Source organism: Brassica napus, chromosome C7, assembly GCF_020379485.1.
Source record: "Brassica napus cultivar Da-Ae chromosome C7, Da-Ae, whole genome shotgun sequence".
In the NCBI taxonomy this organism is placed as follows: Eukaryota; Viridiplantae; Streptophyta; class Magnoliopsida; order Brassicales; family Brassicaceae; genus Brassica; species Brassica napus.
In genome coordinates this window covers 20,294,875-20,314,973 of record NC_063450.1, presented here as the reverse complement: position 1 = coordinate 20,314,973, position 20,099 = coordinate 20,294,875, and the positions used below count along the sequence as shown (strand labels likewise).

At 37.7% G+C, this 20,099-nt stretch overlaps 1 protein-coding gene and 1 pseudogene across 1 annotated transcript; both read left to right on the top strand.

Moving 5' to 3' along the window:
* Window positions 1-378: 378 nt before the first annotated feature.
* On the top strand, window positions 379-7,332 carry LOC106417374 (ATP-dependent DNA helicase pif1-like). The gene is made up of 3 exons (XM_048764055.1): window positions 379-1,596; window positions 1,690-1,776; window positions 6,979-7,332. Exons 1-3 carry the CDS (start codon window positions 379-381, stop codon window positions 7,330-7,332), a joined length of 1,659 nt encoding a protein of 552 aa, XP_048620012.1.
* Window positions 7,333-12,998: 5,666 nt separating this feature from the next.
* On the top strand, window positions 12,999-19,824 carry LOC125590477 (annotated as a pseudogene).
* Window positions 19,825-20,099: the final 275 nt, after the last annotated feature.

The following is a 20,099-nucleotide window of genomic DNA, read 5'->3' as shown; positions in this document are numbered from 1 at the left end:
TAGAGGAGCCTTCTTATTGGGCTACAGGGCGACAACTAAGGAGATTGTTTGTGATGATCTTGGTATACTGTCAGGTTATTAGTCCACTGAAGCTTTGGAACCACACATGGAAGTTATTGTCCGAGGACATACTTTACATTAAACGAAAGGAATTCAACTTTCCAGGTCTTGAATTAGAAGACGAGCAGCTAAAGCAGTACACTCTGCTTGAGTTGGATAAACTCCTTAAGGAGCACAAGCAGACAATGGCTGATTACACTGATTTGCCAAGACCGGAACAATCCATTTTTATCTGAGATAAACGATACGGTTCTGCAGCAAGAACTAAACTATGACGTGCAGAAGGAGGCTGAAACGCATGGCATATTGTTTGACGCAATGAATCAAGACCAGCGGATTGTTTACAACGCATTCTTGGAGTCTATAAGAGATCAGTCAGGAAGGTTGTTCTTTGTTTATGGAGCAGGAGGGACAGGAAAAACGTACCTATACAGGACTCTTATCGCAAGCCTTAGGTCAACTGGCAAAGTCGTTATTCCTGTTGCTACGGCTGGGATCGCAGCACTGCTGCTTCCAGGCGGCCGAACAGCTCATTCCCGGTTTAAGCTACCTCTAACTCTAGATGATCATTCGATGTGTAATATTCACAGAGGGTCCAGCTTGGCAACCCTATTATCGAAAGCAGATTTAATAATATGGGATGAAGCTCCAATGGCACACCGTCACGCTTTTGAGACTCTAGACCGTTCCCTCAGGGATTTGTTATCTCATGAAGACCCCTTATCTGCAGACAAGCCGTTCGGTGGCAAGACCGTGCTTCTTGGAGGTGATTTCAGACAGATATTGCCAGTAGTGCCGCATGGTAAACGTTCTGATACAGTCCTCGCATCCCTTAGTAAATCTTATTTATGGAACCTGGCGAAGGTGTTCACACTTTCCATAAACATGCGACTACGGCAAGAAGACAAGGATTTTGCTAAGTGGATATTGGAAGTTGGTGATGGAGATGCTGAGACTATAGATTCACATAAAGTCAAGCATGATGATGGTGATCAGATTATTGTGGACGAGAGTTTCTTAATACCTAAATCCGACTTTCCTCATGAGGTGTTGGCAAGTGCTGCGTATCCTAACTTCCTGCATAACTACAGGAACAAGGACTACCTGAGAGAGAGAGCAGTTCTGACGCCTACAAACAGTACAATACATGAGGTAAACTCATATCTCCTCTCTCAGGTCCCGTCTCAGGCTAGAGAGTATTTAAGTTCAGATTCAGTAGAGGTGGAAGCTACACCAGATGATGATTGGACCAGAAATTACCCCCAAGAGTACTTGAATTCTCTAGAATTTCCTGGCCTTCCAAACCATAGATTGTGTTTAAAGGTAGGAGCTCCCGTAATGATGCTGCGCAACCTAAATCAGGATCATGGTCTATGCAATGGTACAAGAATGGTGGTCAGTAAACTTGATGATAGGATTATTGAGGTGGAAATCATGACAGGTTCAGAAGCTGGGGAACGAATATTGCTCCCTAGGATACAGTTAAGCCCGACTGACACCATACATCCTTTCACCTTTCGTCGACGACAGTACCCAGTACGACTTTCTGATGCCATGAAAATGAATAAAAGTCAAGGCCAGAGTCTGAAACAAGTAGCTTTATATCTTCCTCGGCCTGTATTTACGCAGGGCCAGCTATATGTTGCCATGTCCCGAGTGACAACGCCTGGAGGTTTAAAGATATTAGACAACACTTCCGATAAAGACTATCGGACGGTCAGGAGGGAGTTACTAATATCGTGTACAAGGAAGTTTTCTAGGATCTCAGAGTGACGCAGGTTTGTAGATTACTCACGCTCAACCTATTTATGTTCATACACAAACTAATGAATACGTAAAATATCAGTGATAGGTTCAGCAGCTATCGGACGATGATCAGAATCCGAAATACACGATCGCGTATGTGTCGAATCCGGTTTCTTCTCACCCGCAGAGACATTCTTCTATTCCCAATTTTTATAAACTTGCACGATTTTACAAGCAGCGAAACCTATTCTCGGTTGCTTTGATTTTAATTTAAACTAGCTTTTGACCTGCGCGCCCGCGCGGATTTGTTCATCGTAATTATATTTTCTTTTTAGTTTTTGACAATGCCATAACTTAATTGTTTATGTTCTTGTTACATATTCATATGTTATTAAGTTTTTGACATTGATGTGTCTCTTGTTCAATATGTTTAGCTTCCATCATAAACTACAAAATTGTGTTTTTCTTTTATTTGTTTTTATTCATTTTATTTGGTAAAGTAAACATTAAAGTGTAAAATATTAGAGTTTAGGTATACTTGTGGATTTTATTTAATTATATTATAAATATTTTGACGTAAAGTTGAATATAAAATTCAGATTTGATATTAAGATTTTTAAAATAAATACATTATTTAGATAGAAACATAAATACATAAATAAAATAATGAAAGCAACTTACCAAAAAAGCATTCAAAATAAGTACTTGAACTTAATTTGACAGAAACATAAATAAAATTCATTATATATTTGAATGTTATTTAGTAAAATAATAAATTATTAATTTTATTATTAATGATCGTGATTTGGGTTCATCCCGTTAAGATACACGTAATTTTTTTAAAAAAATATTATTATTAAGTAAAATAATAAATTATTAATTTTATTATTAAGTGACGTCAATTTATTTTAGTTGGTTTAGAAAAAGTTAAAACAAACATTACTTTTTATTATAGATCAAATATAGTTGGATATGTTATATTTTTGTTTGAGAAAACACGACTTTAATAATTTTAATAACTAAGTTAATGTTCTATTTCTATAATTAAATAATTTATAGTCGAATTAGAATATTTAAAAATCAACTCATAGATGATAAATTGTATGGCTTTGATCTGAATGTGAATGTAGTAGGTGATGTAGTAAAAAGAGTATATGATCATTTTGGTGAGATATTCACGGTATACAACAAAATCTAAACGTAATTATAGAATAGGAATATAGTAAATGATAGAAATATTTAGTTAATCACGGTATTATTTTTGGACACGTAATGGTACGTTTGTGAACCTTCAATGGTTCCTTTGAAATAATTTAATCAGTGTTAAAAAAAAGCAATTTAATGTTACAAATATTATAAAGATTTTGCGATGTATTTATCCTACTAAATCGTGATTAGCAAGTATATCTTTTTTTTTTATTAATGCGATAGCTTTAACTTAGGAGCTTATTATGCTAAGTTAGTAATTACTCAATGATTTTAGGAATAGTTAGCTGATCTCTTTACATAAATCGTTACAAAATCTATAATAATTGATTTTTGTCTGAAAACTAAAAATTAAAATATATTTTGAATCCTGTTTTTTAACAATTAATATATACTAAACCGAATGGGTTGTGTTTTCAAAAAACCCGAATGGTTTCAAAATTGAATCTAATTCATGTAATATATGTAAACCGGTTTAGTGGTTCACAACAATTATATTACTAAAGTAATGGAATAGTCCTGGTTCGAAATGTTAATCAATTAGATTTTGGCACTTGATTTAACAAAAGTGGTTTACTTTCATTGTCAAAAAAAAAACAATATTGGTTTACTAAATTATTTAAACCGATTGGATTTGTAGTCAAACGAAAATTGAATGTTATTTTATGGTTATAGAGATATTGAAGAGCAATTATTGGGTCAACCAAATGCTAATGGGCTTGCAGCTTGCATTCATGACTGGCAAATTGAATTTTAAATTCAGTGGCATTCTATTGTAATTTTTTTGAAAAAATCAGGGTCAATTATTATTTATACTTCACTTTTAATTGATTAGACGGTTTACTATGATCCTTTCATAAAGTTTTTACTTATAAGATAATTTGGCGTAATCTCATATTCGCATCCATTCCATACTTTAATATCAGAAATATACAACCGTCCAATCAAGACGGTCTCAGATTGATTAATTATCTTATACATATGTGATCATACTTTTTTTAATTCTTAGCAATTACAATAACCAAATGAAGTCCATAAACACCAAACCAGAAAAATTAAATCACAGCCTGATCTACTAAAAACCGTTATTTACAGAAAATGTACATAACTTCACGTGACATAAGAATTTCCATATTTATATATGGCATATGCGTTAATGTAGACATCAGACGATGGACGGTTCGCAGAATTGCTAAACAAGTCACGTTAAAATTGAAAAAAATAGCTGTTAGTTTTTATAATAATAGGGGTATCGGTTAGATTTTCCAGTTATTCGGTGTTTCGGTTAGAGAATACAACTACCATTCTAGATCCATATTTACTTTGGTTCTGTTCGGTTTTAATACCATCGTTTTTGGTTTGTTCGGTTTTATACTAAAAATTTAGTTATTTAGTTTGCCATCATATTATATGAATTTTAGAGTCATGTAGTCAACACAATCATATTTTTAGAAAATAATAAATGTTTAAATAACAGAACAAAAAAAAAATAGAAAGGCTTCTACCATCTGATAAAATAAACAAATCTAAAATTATAATTCTGAAAATAAAAAAAAACAAACAAAACAGGAGCATGAAGAACGAAAATAAAGATTTTCTGTCGGAGTCATGTTTCGTAGATTGACCACAAAACTCTTTTCATTTACAAATATGAAAGAGTAGTAAAGAATTTTCATTAATTCTTGACCATAAAATTTATAATTTAAAATTCGATACTATAATCTATAATTCTTATTTTGATCGTTTTATTTTTTTTTGTCAATTGATTTTTTTGTCGACACTAAAATAAAACAAAAGAGATATAAAAAAATATGAACCCTCGGTTACAATGAACTGTTGCTTAATTATAATTCAAGTTTTACAAATTAGGGCTTATTTAGTACTGTAAAAAATAAGGCAGTGGTTATTTTAAAAAAAAGGTCTTTATGCGTCGTTAAAAAATATATACATATTTACATGTGTATCCATATCTATTAAACTATATTTAAATTCTGTTTTAGATATGCACATTTAATTATTCATATTAAAATGCTATATTAGACGTAGCGGCCATTACATAATTACATAATTGTCAGAAACTCATAACTTGTGGCACAAGTAAACAGTTCTGCCATTTGGGCTACTTATAATCCATAGTAATAAAAGGCCGACTCTTGAGCTTAGAATATTAACAATATATTTACTGTTCGATTGTATATGGAAGTTATAGTTTCGTAATGTATAATAATCCCCTCAGACAGATAATAGAAATCATTAGTATCGTATTTTGTTAGAAACACAATATTAAACTTAGCCTTAATTACACAAAATGCAAGTTCAGAAAGTATATATTAAAGTTAACGTGTCCCACTGTCCATGCAAGAAAGTATGGAATCCTACGTTTAGGTATTTCTTGCAAATTATAATCAGTTCTTCATATATGATCTCCCAGCATGTATATCTCTTAGATCTCAATTGGTGGCACCTTACAAATTATTTATTTGTTTATAATATTGTTTTAATCAACAATGTTTTAAAAATGTTTCATAAATTTAATATAAATTCATATAAAATAGTTTTTTTTATAACTTCCCGTCCGTAGGGCGGGCCGACCCTAGTTTGCCATAAAGTGAGGGATATATTTTTATTCATAATATACTTTGTATTGATTGGTAATTGATGTAAGTTTGTTCATGGTTTATTTTTCTTTTTGGAATCAAATTAAATAAATAAAAAACAAAAAAATAATCAAATTATAACAATTAATTCAAAAGTTCACTTATGAATAACTCATGTACAAAAATCACTATATTGACTTTTCATGTAATACATAGTAGGATTTTTTTGAAATTGTGGTAGTTTTGAATTTTTGGGAATCTATTTCAATACCTAAAATCAACTTTGGCGTATTTTGATATAAAGAACCTTCTGTTTCCTTTGACCAAAAAGAACCTTTTGTTTCCTAAAAGGGATTTCTAGGACACAAACACACAAACAAACCCTTCTCTTTGTTCTACCATTAAACCACCATTCCGTTGATAGTACTAGTTTTTTACGGTCATTCCCCTTTTTGTTTCCTCAGTATCGTTTCTTTCTTCAAAATTCAAAGTTGAAACACTTTGTTCTGTTGTTAATGTCTTTTGCATTGATGTTCTTTATATGAGCCGAAGGCCAAATATTTAAAGCTCATTTCAATAATGAATTGCAGGTGACCCATTTGTGTCATAAAGATTCCACGGTTTTTTTTTCTGACATCAAACACCATGTTTTATTATAGATTCAAACAAGTCAGCCTTGGGAGATAACCATAAATGAATCAGATAGTCTACATGGGAGAAGATCAAGTTCTGAAATATCAAGTTCTGAGCTCGAGCACCTTTCACAAGGAGGCCGGCTCTTACATTAGAGTTTCGGGGAATATAAGATAATGAAAAGCTAGTAAATGACAAGCGTAAATGAACGAATTCATTCCATTCTGATACCAGAGCTTGTCATTCTTCTTCACCATTGATCAAATTTACCATCCGAAGGCAATCCGATTCAAAATTCATTGACGAAATTCCCAGATGCAGAGAGTGCTCCATTGCCCATAAAAGGGAAGAGAACTCCGCATGCATGGGGGGTAGGACCTGATCCTTCCCGACTGAGCTGAACAGATGATTATGCGACTCCATATCCATGGTGAAACTATATCATCCTTTTTGACTTTCTTCTCTTATTACCTTTCTCATGCGATGCGACGACTCTCTTCACTTTAGGCATGCGTTTTGATGTACCATTAAACAAAATCACTTTAGGATTATTTGGAACTAGACATTAACAAATTATTAATTTATTTCATTTATATTTTAGATTTATATAAAATATTTTAGTTTTTTTTTTGTTTAATTATAAAATTATTTTAATAAATTATCGAAATTAGATATAACAAACAAAAGAAATTAGGCATGGTTCTATGCTCAATCTCGTCTCTATTTCTCTATGTAGTGTGATCCGGAAGAAGCAGGTTCATGCGACTCTGGTTGCAACGGTGGCCTCATGAACAGCGCTTTTGAATACACGCTCAAAACCGGAGGGCTCGTGAGAGAGGAAGACTATCCTTACACCGGAAAGGACGGGGCCACTTGCAAGCTGGACAAGTCCAAGATCGTCGCATCCGTTTCCAACTTCAGTGTCATCTCCATTGGCGAAGAGCAGATCGCTGCGAACCTGGTCAAGAACGGACCTCTTGCGGTAGCCATCAACGCCGCATATATGCAGACTTACATTGGAGGAGTCTCGTGCCCTTACATATGCATGAGGAGGCTCAACCATGGTGTCTTGTTGGTTGGTTATTGTTGACATGAAGAATTAAACAAAGGGAAGTAGTGGAGGAAGTGGGAGAAGTGGCCATATCACTTACCAAATGGGGAGGAATGGCTAGTCCACTACTAGTTAGTGGAAGAAGTGGGAGGAGTGGCCATATCACTTACCAAATGGGGAGGAATGGCTAGTCCACTACTAGTTAGTGGAAGAAGTGGGAGGAGTGGCCATATCACTTACCAAATGGGGAGGAGTGGCTAATCCACTACTAGTTATTTATTCTTCCACCATTGAGTGCTTATTGCTTTTGTTTCCTTTAAATACACCATGTATGTTACACAATTAAACACACAATTCAATACAAACATTTCTTTCATTCTCTCAATCTCACAAATCCTCTCATTCTCTTAAATTCTCAAATTTCTCTTCTCTCTCAAATACTTACGGTTACTTCACTCCTTTTTACTTTGTTCGTGTGCTTCATCACGGTTAAAACACTTAGAAGCTCTCATAATCCCACAAATTATCATGGTATCAGAGCAAGGTTCAATCTTGAAACCTTTCTAAATTCCGCAAAATCAAAACTCTGTTTCTAGTTCTTAAACTCTACCTCTGACCAAGTAAATCCCCAAGATGGAGAACAACAACAACAATAACAACAACCGCATCAGCATACCTGTGACCCTGAAGGGGATTAACTACCTCTTGTGGGCCAGGATGGTGAAGATTGCCCTTGGAGGAAAGGGTTTGTGGAGTCATGTCTCAGCAGAAGCAGCTCCAAAACAAACCACCCAAGGAGAAGATGGACAGGAGATTGTGGTAGCTACTGATGAAGACAAATGGGCTCAGGAAGATCTCATGGTTCTCACAGTGCTCCTTAGCTCCCTAGAACCCGCCATCATGGAGTCTTACTCCTACTGTGAAACTACCAAGCAGCTGTGGGATACACTCTACAAAGTGTATGGAAATACCTCCAACCTTACAAGGGTCTTTGAAGTAAAAAGAGCTATCAATACCCTCAACCAAGGAGATATGGAGTTCCAGCCTCACTTTGGCAAGTTCCGGTCTCTTTGGGCAGAGATGGAACTACTCAGACCACATACTACCGACCCCGCCACTCTCTTAACCAGGCGTGAAGAGGACAGAGTGTTTGGACTACTGCTCACGCTTAATCCATCTTATGGGAGCTTAATCAAGCACATCCTGAGAGCTGACAAGTTACCTGACCTGGATGAAGTATGCGCTCAAATTCAGAAGGAAGAAGGCTCTGTGGGCTTATTTGGAGGCAAGGGAGACTTAAACATGGCACATCAAGCTGAACGAGCCGTGTCAAACAAGGCAGCTTACAAGCTAGATGAGAAGAAAAACTTGACCTGCGATCACTGCAAGAAGAAGGGCCACATGAAGGACAAATGCTGGATACTACATCCGCACCTCAAGCCCAACAAATTTAGGGACAACCGCCCTCAATACCAAGATGCAAGAGCCAACTTCTCAACTGATGGTGCTGAGCCAACAACACCAATCACCATGGGTATAAGCAACCTAGGTGTGGGAAGAGCTACTGCCTCCACATCAGGCTATGCCACGCCAAGAGCCAATCTAGATGAGACCATCAAGAAGTCTGACTTAACCGCTCTCATCAAGGCTCTCAAGGAATCTGGTATATCTAAAACTCTTGGTATCTCCCTTAATACTTCTCACAATGCAAATGGTTCTATGAATAATTTTAAATCGGCTAAGCCCTTAGTTATAGACTCTGGTGCTTCTCATCACATGATAAGTGATTTAGAACTGATTAAGAACATAGAACCGGCTTTAGGAAATGTGATGATAGCAAATGGAGATAAAATTCCAATAAAAGGTGTAGGTGAACTTAGATTGTTTGATAAAGAATCTAAAGCTTTCTATATGCCTACATTTGCCTCAAACCTACTGTCTGTTAAAAAAGTAACTAATGATCTCAATTGTCAAGTTACTTTCACGCCTAACAGTGTATACTTTCAGGATATTGATTCTAGTAAGTTGCTTGGCAAAGGTGTTACCAAGGGAGACTTGTACTTACTTGAGGACACAAGACCTGTATCTCAATTATCGTGTGTGTTTCATTCTGTTTCTGAATTCCCTAAAGATGAAATCTGGCATGCTAGACTAGGACATCCCCATTCTCGTGCCTTGAACATCCTGTTGCCTAGTATTTCTTTTAAAAATGAGTGTGAAGCGTGTATATTAGGAAAACATTGCAGAACTGTGTTTCCTAAATCAAAAACCCAATATGAAAACTGCTTTGATTTGATTCACTCTGATGTGTGGACTGCTCCATGTGTATCTAGAGAACAACATAAATATTTTGTGACATTCATTGATGAAAAATCTAAATACACATGGATCACTTTGTTGCAATCTAAGGATAGGGTGCTAGAAGCATTTAAAAATTTTCAGAACTATATTACTAACCATTTCAATGTTAAGATTAAAATTCTTAGATCAGATAATGGTGGTGAATATACTAGCACAGCCTTCAAACAACATCTAGCCTCACATGGAATCATTCAACAAACCAGCTGTCCTTACACACCCCAACAAAATGGTGTGGCTGAAAGAAAGAATAGACACTTGATGGAAGTGGCAAGGAGTATGATGTTCCATACAAATGTACCCAAGCGGTTTTGGGGGGATGCAGTAGTCACAGCCACCTACCTAATCAACCGCACACCTACAAGAGTCCTCTTTGATGCCACCCCATATGAGGTACTAAACAAATCTAGACCATCAATTGATCATTTGCGTGTGTTTGGGTGTGTGTGCTTTGTTTTGATTCCAGGAGAACTAAGAAACAAACTGGAGGCAAAGAGCACAAAGGCAATGTTCATTGGATACTCTACGCACCAAAAGGGGTACAAATGCTATGTACCAGAGACAAGGAGAGTCCTAGTATCCAGAGATGTTAAGTTCATGGAATCCAAGGCCTATTATGATGAGAAGAGTTGGGAGGAACTCAAAGATCTATCTCATTCTGCCTCGGACAGAGCTAACAACCTGAAGATTCTTATGGAAAGACTCGGCATTAACCTAGAAAAGGAACCAGAGAAAGGCCGGGACACTACTCCTTATAAAGAGACCATGGTTCATAACACTGAAGACTCTCATCCTGACCATGAAGGGGGGAATGAAGATCAACCGGCGCAAGCTCAACCTGAAGAAAACCCAGTATTATCTCATGATCAAGATGAGATGGGACAACCAGACACTGAAGCTCAAGAAGGAGAACCAAGCAGCAGTAATGAACCTGAGCAGACACAAGTCCTAAGGAGAAGTACAAGGATCAGAAGACCAGCCTCAGATTGGGTTAAAAATGATTTTGTTTACTACAATGCTCAAGCTGTGGCACATCCAGAAAGTGGATTATGCTCCCTAGCTCACTATCCAGAAGAACATCAAGTCTTTATGAGTTCATTGGACCTGGAATGGATACCAAGAACATATGCAGAAGCTATGGAAGATGATGAATGGAGGATATCGGTGGATGATGAAATGAGGGCCATGGAGAAGAACAACACCTGGTATGAGACAGAACTTCCAAAAGGGAAGAAAGCCGTGACCAGCAGACTCATACATACCATTAAGTATCTTGCAAATGGGAAGCCAGAAAGAAAGAAGACCAGACTGGTGGCAAGAGGATACACACAAGTGTATGGAGAGGACTATCTAGACACCTTTGCACCAGTGGCCAAGCTTCATACAATCCGGATTCTACTCTCATTAGCAGTGAACCTAGAATGGGACCTTTGGCAAATGGATGTGAAGAATGCTTTCCTGCAAGGAGAACTAGAAGATGAAGTGTATATGAAACCACCTCCGGGGATGGAAGAAATGGTGAAACCAGGGAATGTTCTTAGACTCAGAAAGGCAATCTATGGCTTGAAGCAATCACCAAGAGCTTGGTACCACAAGCTAAGCACTACATTGAATGGAAGGGGATTTGTGAAGTCTCAAGCGGATCACACACTCTTCACTCTCACCAGCAAGCAAGGAATTACGGTAATTCTAGTCTATGTGGATGACATCATCATCACGGGTAGTGACAAGGAGGGGATCAGTTTAACCAAGACATTTCTCAAGGCCGCATTTGACATCAAAGACCTGGGAGAACTGAAGTACTTCCTTGGCATTGAGATGTGCAGATCAAAGGAAGGATTATTCATGTCCCAAAGAAAGTATACCCTGGACATATTAAAGGAGGCAGGAGATCTTGGAGGAAGACATGCCAAGACACCACTTGAAGAAGGTTACAAGGTATTGCGAGAGGGGGAGTATGAAGACACTCCATTTGAAGATGTCAAGCAGTATAGACGGATGGTTGGGAAGCTGATCTATCTAACCATCACTCGGCCAGATGTGTGTTTCGCAGTTAATCAAGTGAGCCAGCACATGCAAACTCCCAAGGTTCATCACTGGAACATGGTGGAGAGGATTCTAAGATACTTAAGAGAAGCGCCAGGACAAGGTGTATGGATGGCTTGCAACAAGAACACTGAGGTGATAGGATACTGTGATGCAGATTGGGCTGGAGATAGAGTAGACAGAAGGTCAACCACCGGTTATTGTACATTCATTGGAGGGAATCTTGTCACTTGGAAGAGCAAGAAACAGAAAGTAGTATCTTGTTCAAGCGCAGAAGCAGAGTACAGATCAATGAGGAAGCTAACCAGTGAGCTTATCTGGATAAAGGGGCTTTTAGGCGACTTGGGAATTGAGATCACCTCTCCCATGACCATGCACTGTGACAACCAAGCCGCAATACACATTGCATCCAACTCAGTCTTTCATGAAAGGACAAAGCACATAGAAGTAGACTGCCACAAGGTCAGACAAGCAGTGGAGCAGCAAGTGATTCTCCCATGTTATACAAGAAGTGCGGATCAGCTGGCTGACATCTTCACCAAGGCGGCCAGTAGCAAAGTTTGTGAGTCCATTCTTCCAAGACTTGGACTCATAAACCTTCCATGTCAATGATCTCCTCACCGTGGAGTATTCTACTCTTTTTCCTTTGCTTGGTTTTTATCCCAAGTGGTTTTTCCAAGAAAAGTTTTTAATGAGGGAATACTTCATGGCTTTCCAAGCTTGACACTCACTACTGTCAAGCTTGAGGGGGAGTGTTGACATGAAGAATTAAACAAAGGGAAGTAGTGGAGGAAGTGGGAGAAGTGGCCATATCACTTACCAAATGGGGAGGAATGGCTAGTCCACTACTAGTTAGTGGAAGAAGTGGGAGGAGTGGCCATATCACTTACCAAATGGGGAGGAATGGCTAGTTCACTACTAGTTAGTGGAAGAAGTGGGAGGAGTGGCCATATCACTTACCAAATGGGGAGGAGTGGCTAATCCACTACTAGTTATTTATTCTTCCACCATTGAGTGCTTATTGCTTTTGTTTCCTTTAAATACACCATGTATGTTACACAATTAAACACACAATTCAATACAAACATTTCTTTCATTCTCTCAATCTCACAAATCCTCTCATTCTCTTAAATTCTCAAATTTCTCTTCTCTCTCAAATACTTACGGTTACTTCACTCCTTTTTACTTTGTTCGTGTGCTTCATCACGGTTAAAACACTTAGAAGCTCTCATAATCTCACAAATTATCAGTTATGGCTCGGCTGGTTATGCTCCTGCTAGTTTCAAGAAGAAGCCTTACTGGATCATTCAATGTCGCGCGTAAAAAAAGATAGTCGAAGCTCTCATATAGAGAGTTACTCGAGAACATCCCCATAGCTGATGTTATATTTGATAAGGCCCACGCTTGGAGGGCTGGAGGGCATGTGAACATGAGGTGATTTACTGATTCTGTGTCGCTACAGCATCTCATACACGACCGGTCCTGTCTACAATGTCGATCGAAGAGTCGACTAGAAGCTGCGATACTGTCCGAAAGAGCTTGCCATAGGAAGTGTTTGATTTTCCTCGGTACCTTTAACTCCCATATTAGCTCTTTTAGTCCATTTAGACTAGGTTATTGGACTTGTGTCTTCTCCTTTTTTTTTTCTTTTAACTGCGTCGCGAGCTTGTAACCTGATTTAACAGTGTATGCCCCTGACTTCATATATATCCAGCAAAAACCATCATCATTGAAGTTATGGCTGGGTTTCAAACTCCGTATCAACGGAATTTCTTCTGGGTCAAACAAAGCATCCAATACCTTTATCTTCCACATCCTTGAATTTTGATCAATCAACTGGTTGACAAAAAGGTCTTGGTCTCTGTAAGTACCCTTATCTCGTACTGGCCGTGGAGGGATCACCGGGATCCATGAGTCCAACCAAACACGGTATTATAACCCGATCCTATCCTTCTTTGTAGGTATGCTTGAAGTAGATCTTGAGCTGCCATGATGCTTTTCCAACCGAAGGATGGAGAATTTGAGGTTTTGACCTCCATGGGATTCGTATGGCGATAGTATCTGCCTTTTAAAACTCGAGCAAGAAGAGATGTAGGATGCTGTAAGAGTCTCCATAATTTCTTGGCAAGTAATGCCAGATGGAAGTCACTCAAATCTCTGAAACCTAATCCTCATTTATTATAGGATTTGCAGATTTTTTCCCAAGTTATCAAGTGTAGACCCCGCTTATTTTCTTTTGTGCTCTACCAGAATTTTTCAATTGCTCCTTGAAGTTTTTGATAATATCTTTTGGTAAGAGGAAACATGACATAACATACGTGGGGAGTGCTTGTACTACCGATTTCAGTAAAACTTCTTTGCCCCCTTTAGAGAGGAACTTCGCTGACCAAGTATTGATTCACTCATTTAGTCGGTCTCGAACAAAGGCAAATACTTGTCTCTTTGAACCACATATCTTTTCTGGGAGACCGAAATACATACCCATGCATCCTTCTTTATGAATTCCCAGGGTTTGTTTCAGATCTTCTTTCAGATCATGTGGGACTTTGCTTCCAAACAGGATCGTGGATTTACCTTGGTTCAGTTGTTGACCCGAGGCTTTCTCATATGTATCGATGATTTTTATCAGCTCAGCACACTGCTGGACATCTGCTCTACAAAAAAAAAATACTATCGTCCACGAAGAGGAGGTGTGATACAGATGGGGAGGCCCTCGCTATCTTTAACCCGAAGATACTACCTTCCTCCTCTGCTCCTTTAAGTTGTGATATAAAGCTTCTGTGAGAATAATGAAGAGGAAAGGAGATAGGGGGTCACCTTTCCTGAGACCCTGAGATGGTGAGATGTGACCTTTAGGTTCTCCATTCAGAAGCACCTGGTAAAAGACCGAGGATATACACACATGTATCCATGTAACCCATTTTTTTGAGAATTCCATCTTAAGCATCAGAGCTTCAAGGAAATTACATTCCACTCGGTCGTACGCTTTTCTCATATCTGTCTTGATGGCCACAAACTTTGCTTTGCATATCGGGTTCATATGCAAAGCATGGAAGGCTTCCTTGGCAAGTAAAATTTTATCTGAAATGAGGCGTCTCGCCACAAAGGCGGACTAAGTCTCCGATATTACTTTCGGAAGGATTTTTTTGAGTCTTAAGCACATGATCTTGGAGATGATCTTGTAACTCATATTACAGAGACTGGTAGGTCGAAACTCTTTCATCTCTCGAGGCCGCTCGGTTTTTGGGATCAAACATATTTTTTTTTTTGCTTCAGCCATGGGTCAAGGACATCGGAGGAGAAGAACTCCTTGACCATTTTTATGATATCCTTTGCTGTAGTCTCCAAAAAACTCTGGTAGAAAAGGCTTGTCATACCATCTAGTCTCGGTGCTTTTTTCTGGATTTATGTCCTTGACCACATGCTTTATTTCTTGGGTCTGTTGGCGGCCTCGTAAGAGATATGTTCATCACATGGGTGATCTTCGCGGTAACGTACCGGAGGGATTCATCAAAATCACTTGTTTGTGTCGTGGTAAACAAGTTTTGGAAATACTCAGAGGCTACTTTTTCAATTCCTGAAGCGCTCTCTGTCCAGCCACCTTGCGGCTTTTTTAATTTGATGATCCGGTTCCGGGTCCGTCTCTGCTTTGTCAGAGCATGGAAGAACTTGGTATCCTTATCTCCTTCCTTAAGCTAGAGAGCTCTACTTTTCTTCTTCCAATACTGTTCCTCTTCACGGAAAGCTGTGCACAGGTTCCATTTTAAGTTCAAAATTTTAGCACTCGGTATATCAGGGTCCGCTTGAGACCTCTCTAGATGTTCCTTGATCGTTTCAATCTTTTTAGCAGTGTTTGACGGATTATCTCTCTTCCATTGAGAAATAGAACGTCTAACATCACTGATCTTCACGTGTAGGGGTCGATCAGAGGCTGTATCTTCAATGCCCAACCCGTTTCTATGGCCTCTTTTAGCCCATCTTTGTGCAACCATTTTTTTTCGAACTTGAAGCATCGCTGTAGTCTTACTGAACGTGACTGGATACGGGTCAGGACATGGCGATGATCAGAGCCCCATAATTTTAGATACTCCACATTGGTGTGAGAGAATAGTTGATGCCAGTCTTCCTTACCAACAGCTCGATCAAGTCGACCTTGGACTTTCCCCAAACTTTTGTATCCTATCCATGACATCGAATTACCCTTGTATGTGAACTCCATCATACCACAGTTGTTAAGCATCAATTTAAATGGGAGGAAAGAAGTGTCTGGTCTTTTGCGACCTCCCTGCTTTTCTTGATTGCTTACTATCTCATAAAAATCTCCACATGAGCCAAGCCCCTGTTCTATTTGTACTCATTCGAGTGAGGCGTTTCCATACATATTCTCGGCACTATATGACCGGATCTCCCTAGACAAAAGTTATAAACCCTGTGTGATCCTCTATCGTTGCACTAATTATATCAATCATACGCTTATCATAGTTGAGAATCGATACATCATACACATCCAAATAAAATAAAGCCAAACCACCATTTCTGCCGTCCGGCTCCATGGTGAACAATTTATTATAACCAAAAGAAACTTGAAAGTCTTGCAAAAAAGAACGAGTTTTTTTTGTTTCAGATAAAAAAAGATGCAAAAAACGATGCAACTCTCGGAGGTGTTGCTCGGTCAAATAAACTCCCGCCCCTTGACAGTTCCATGAGATGGTGTTCATATCTTTTTAAGGTGGTTTTTGGGACACCACTGAACCCAAATTAAGTAATTAATTAATTAATCATTTATATCAACTTTTTAAGAACGTGAATTACGTAAAACCAGAGGATCAAAAATTGTAATTGTGATCAACAATTTTTTTATTAACAAAATAATAATAATAAGAAGAGAAAAGAGAAAATAACCAAACAGAACCAAAGAAAATGGCGTATCGTAGAAGACAAGGGACCACCAGAGCTTCAACATTCAGTGAAGACCTCTATAACCAACCACCTGATCACGATCACGGTGATCTCAATGGTCACTACAATGCCGGATAATCCTTCAGATCTTCTCAATCTTTCTCTTCTCATTCCTCCCTTGCCGCTCAAGCAATCCGCGCTTCCTCCAATTCTCAGGCCTTTCTCTCTTTCCCTGAGAAGTTACTTCTCCCGCAAGAAACAAACCCTAAACCTAAATCCTTATATTTTCAGGTACGAGGGTTCACAGCTTACTTGGACGCGACAAAAAACGAGAGTCGTGGGTTGTTGGGAATCCTAGCTCAGAAATCAAAATCAATACTCGAGGAGGACGAAGAAGAGCATAAACAAAACGTCATCGTTGTCTCCGAACCTAACCCTAGAATACGCAATCGGAGACAGCTTCGAGAAAGCATTCGAGGAAGGCCGTATAATGGGAGCTTCTCAGATCAGACGTAAAGGTTCAGACATAATGGATTCATCAGATAGCGTTGGATCAAACAGTCCATGGCAACCATAAACGCAACCAAACCCAGACGAGTCTCAATCAAAGCTTCTCGTGATGTAGCCATGGCTACAGCAGCCAAAGCCAAGCTCCTCTTACGCGAATTAAAAACGGTTAAAGCCGACCTAGCTTTCGCTAAACAACGGTGCTCGCAGCTTGAAGAAGAGAACAAACGGTTAAGAGATAACCGGGAAAAGGGAAGCAACAATCCAGCAGATGATGACCTAATCAGGCTTCAGCTTGATACATTACTTGCGGAGAAAGCAAGATTAGCAGATGAGAACTCTATCTACGCGAGAGAGCTCAGAGAGAACAGGTTCTTGAGAGAGATTGTTGAGTATCATCAGTTACCGATGCAAGATGTTGTTTATATCGATGAAGGTATTGAAGAAGTCGCTGAGGTGAATCCTTCCATCACTAGAACGCTCTCCTTGACTTCGTTTGCTGCTTCTAATTTATTGGTAATTCGAATTCTTGACAAAGAATTACTCTGTCCACTGAAGGAATGTGATGTCGTCATACAACACGCAACCGAAGAATCATCCTAATCAATCTAATATCAATGGAGGACCTCCCGGTGAAAAAGTTATTAGCAAAAAAAAAACTAGTTAAAGATACATATATATGGTTAGTAACTAATCATCGATTTGTTGCACATATGCATCAAAAGCACTTATTTCATAATTTGAGATTATTTCGAGCGTCATATCAAAAGGTTTGATAAGTGTTAAACTATTTTCAGAAAAAAAAAATTGACAGTACGTCTGCATGGTGAATTTTCTTTTTTTTTTTTTTTTGATAAAAGTGATGAATTTTCTTGCTAAGATTTTTTTTTTTTTGGTAAAATTCTTGATAAGATTTGACTAGGTGATATACATGTTAGATCTTTTTTAAACTATGTTAGATTTCCTAGCTACTCACTCTAAAATTATAGGAAATATTCTAAGATGAAGAAAGAACCAACTCAACATCTCAGAAATACTTGCTCTTCCTCTCATATGCTTTGCCTTGTTTTTATTATTTTTGCCAAGGTAAACCATAGTATGAAACAACCGATTGTAATAATTTACAAACTCTACCCATTTTAATGGAATTCACATATTTGGCAAAAAAAAAAAAAAAAACAACTCAGAAATATCTATGTGGCTAGCTTACGATTGAATTTTATAGATCTTAATGCATTTGTTCAGGTGAGAGCAATAGTTATAATATTATTATGACTGTCAGACCTTTTGACTACGTACGTAGGTTGTTATGGAGCTAAATGTATATTCCATCTTGTCATATTTTGATTTTTATGTGTGCGGTTCAAATTTTCACAAGCTATCATCACGCAGAGTGCCAGTCCTAAGATATTTAGGGTCCAATACGAAACAGAAAATCGAGGCCCTAAATAACATATAGAAATTTAGATTACTATAACTTAAGTTTGTGATTAGATTTTCACTATATTGTTAAAGCTAATGATAGTCTATCAATTCTAAAAAAATGATTTTCTTGTACTTTTTTTACAAAATCGAGCATTGATTAAAAATTTGACAGTTTTTCCAATCAATAATATGACCAAATCATGTAATCTTTGTTAACTGTAAATAAGAAAAATATCCAAGTTGTGTAGTTTCAGTTTTCTTCGGTCACTTCGTTTCATTATTTATTGTGATGGTGGTTGTGTTTCTAAAACGTAGACTTGCCGTAAGAGTTGAGTATTGTTTAGTTAGATAATTATTATCGTTTCATTCTTTTTTTTTATATAACGTTGAGGCAAAAAGTTGTTATGATTTAATTTTGTTGTGTTTGAGATAAACTCCACAATCCGCGTTAAGTTTTGTATGGGTTTTAGAAAGTTTACAGTGATAAAAAAGTGAGCCTACAAAATCTGTAAAAGTTATAGGCCCCATACAAATGTTTCTTACGAATGTGCTCAAGGCCGGGCCTGATCATGCGGGTGATGAAAGTTTCGAGTTTTCCCGAATATATCAGATAGGCATCGAGTATCTTATTGTCAAAAAAGAAATATAGATACTTTGTGTGAAATAAGGAATTTTGTAGCAAAGTTAATAAATTTATGAAAAAGAAACGGACATACTTTCAGTTACAAAAAAAAAAAAAAAAAACGGACATACTAATATACAATGACGTAACATCACGTGCATGGTCAAAGTGATAATTTTAGGATTGCATTTTCCGGATACTTAGAGCAACATTAACAGACAGAAGTCCTTAAAATCTTTTTTTTCTTCTTTTTTTTCGTTTTCTGGTTTCTTTTTTTTTTTAAAAAAAAAATCAACCAATCGCGGGCAACCACGTGTCGTGGGGCCCGCAAACAATGCAGAGGACGCAGCAAGGACGTTCCCTATTTAACGACTTCTCTCCCTTGTCCCTTCTTGGTTTTGCCAAATCGTGGTCCCCCCTCCCCTAAGGACACCAGCAAGGATCTGCAATATTGTTGCTCTTAGAGCATGATTAATGAGGAGTTCTTGAGGTGGATTTCTTAGCAGAATATAAGTCACCGTCTCTTAACTTTTAACTAAAAAAACTAAGAACTGGCTCTTAAATACCTTATTTAAGAATCGGTTCTTAGCTTTTTTAGTTAAAAGTTAAGAGACGGTTTCTTATATTCCGATATGAACCACCTTAAAAACTCCCCATTAATTATGCTCTTATCCCAAAATCCCTCTCCGGGTTTATTGAATTTTCCAAACTACCCTTGTCCAAACCCCATAACTCCCGTAAAGAACACTTCTCACTGGAACCCTTGTAAAAGCCGGAAAACCGGATTGATATAAACGATATGATAAAAGCAATGTTAAAGAAATAAACTATTCTAAAAAGACAAAATGATAGACATGGAGTCGAGATATAATCTCGTTCCTTAACTCTAAATATTTGCTTCATAGTAAGACGAAACTATATGAATATCGAGTCCCAGGATACAACCATG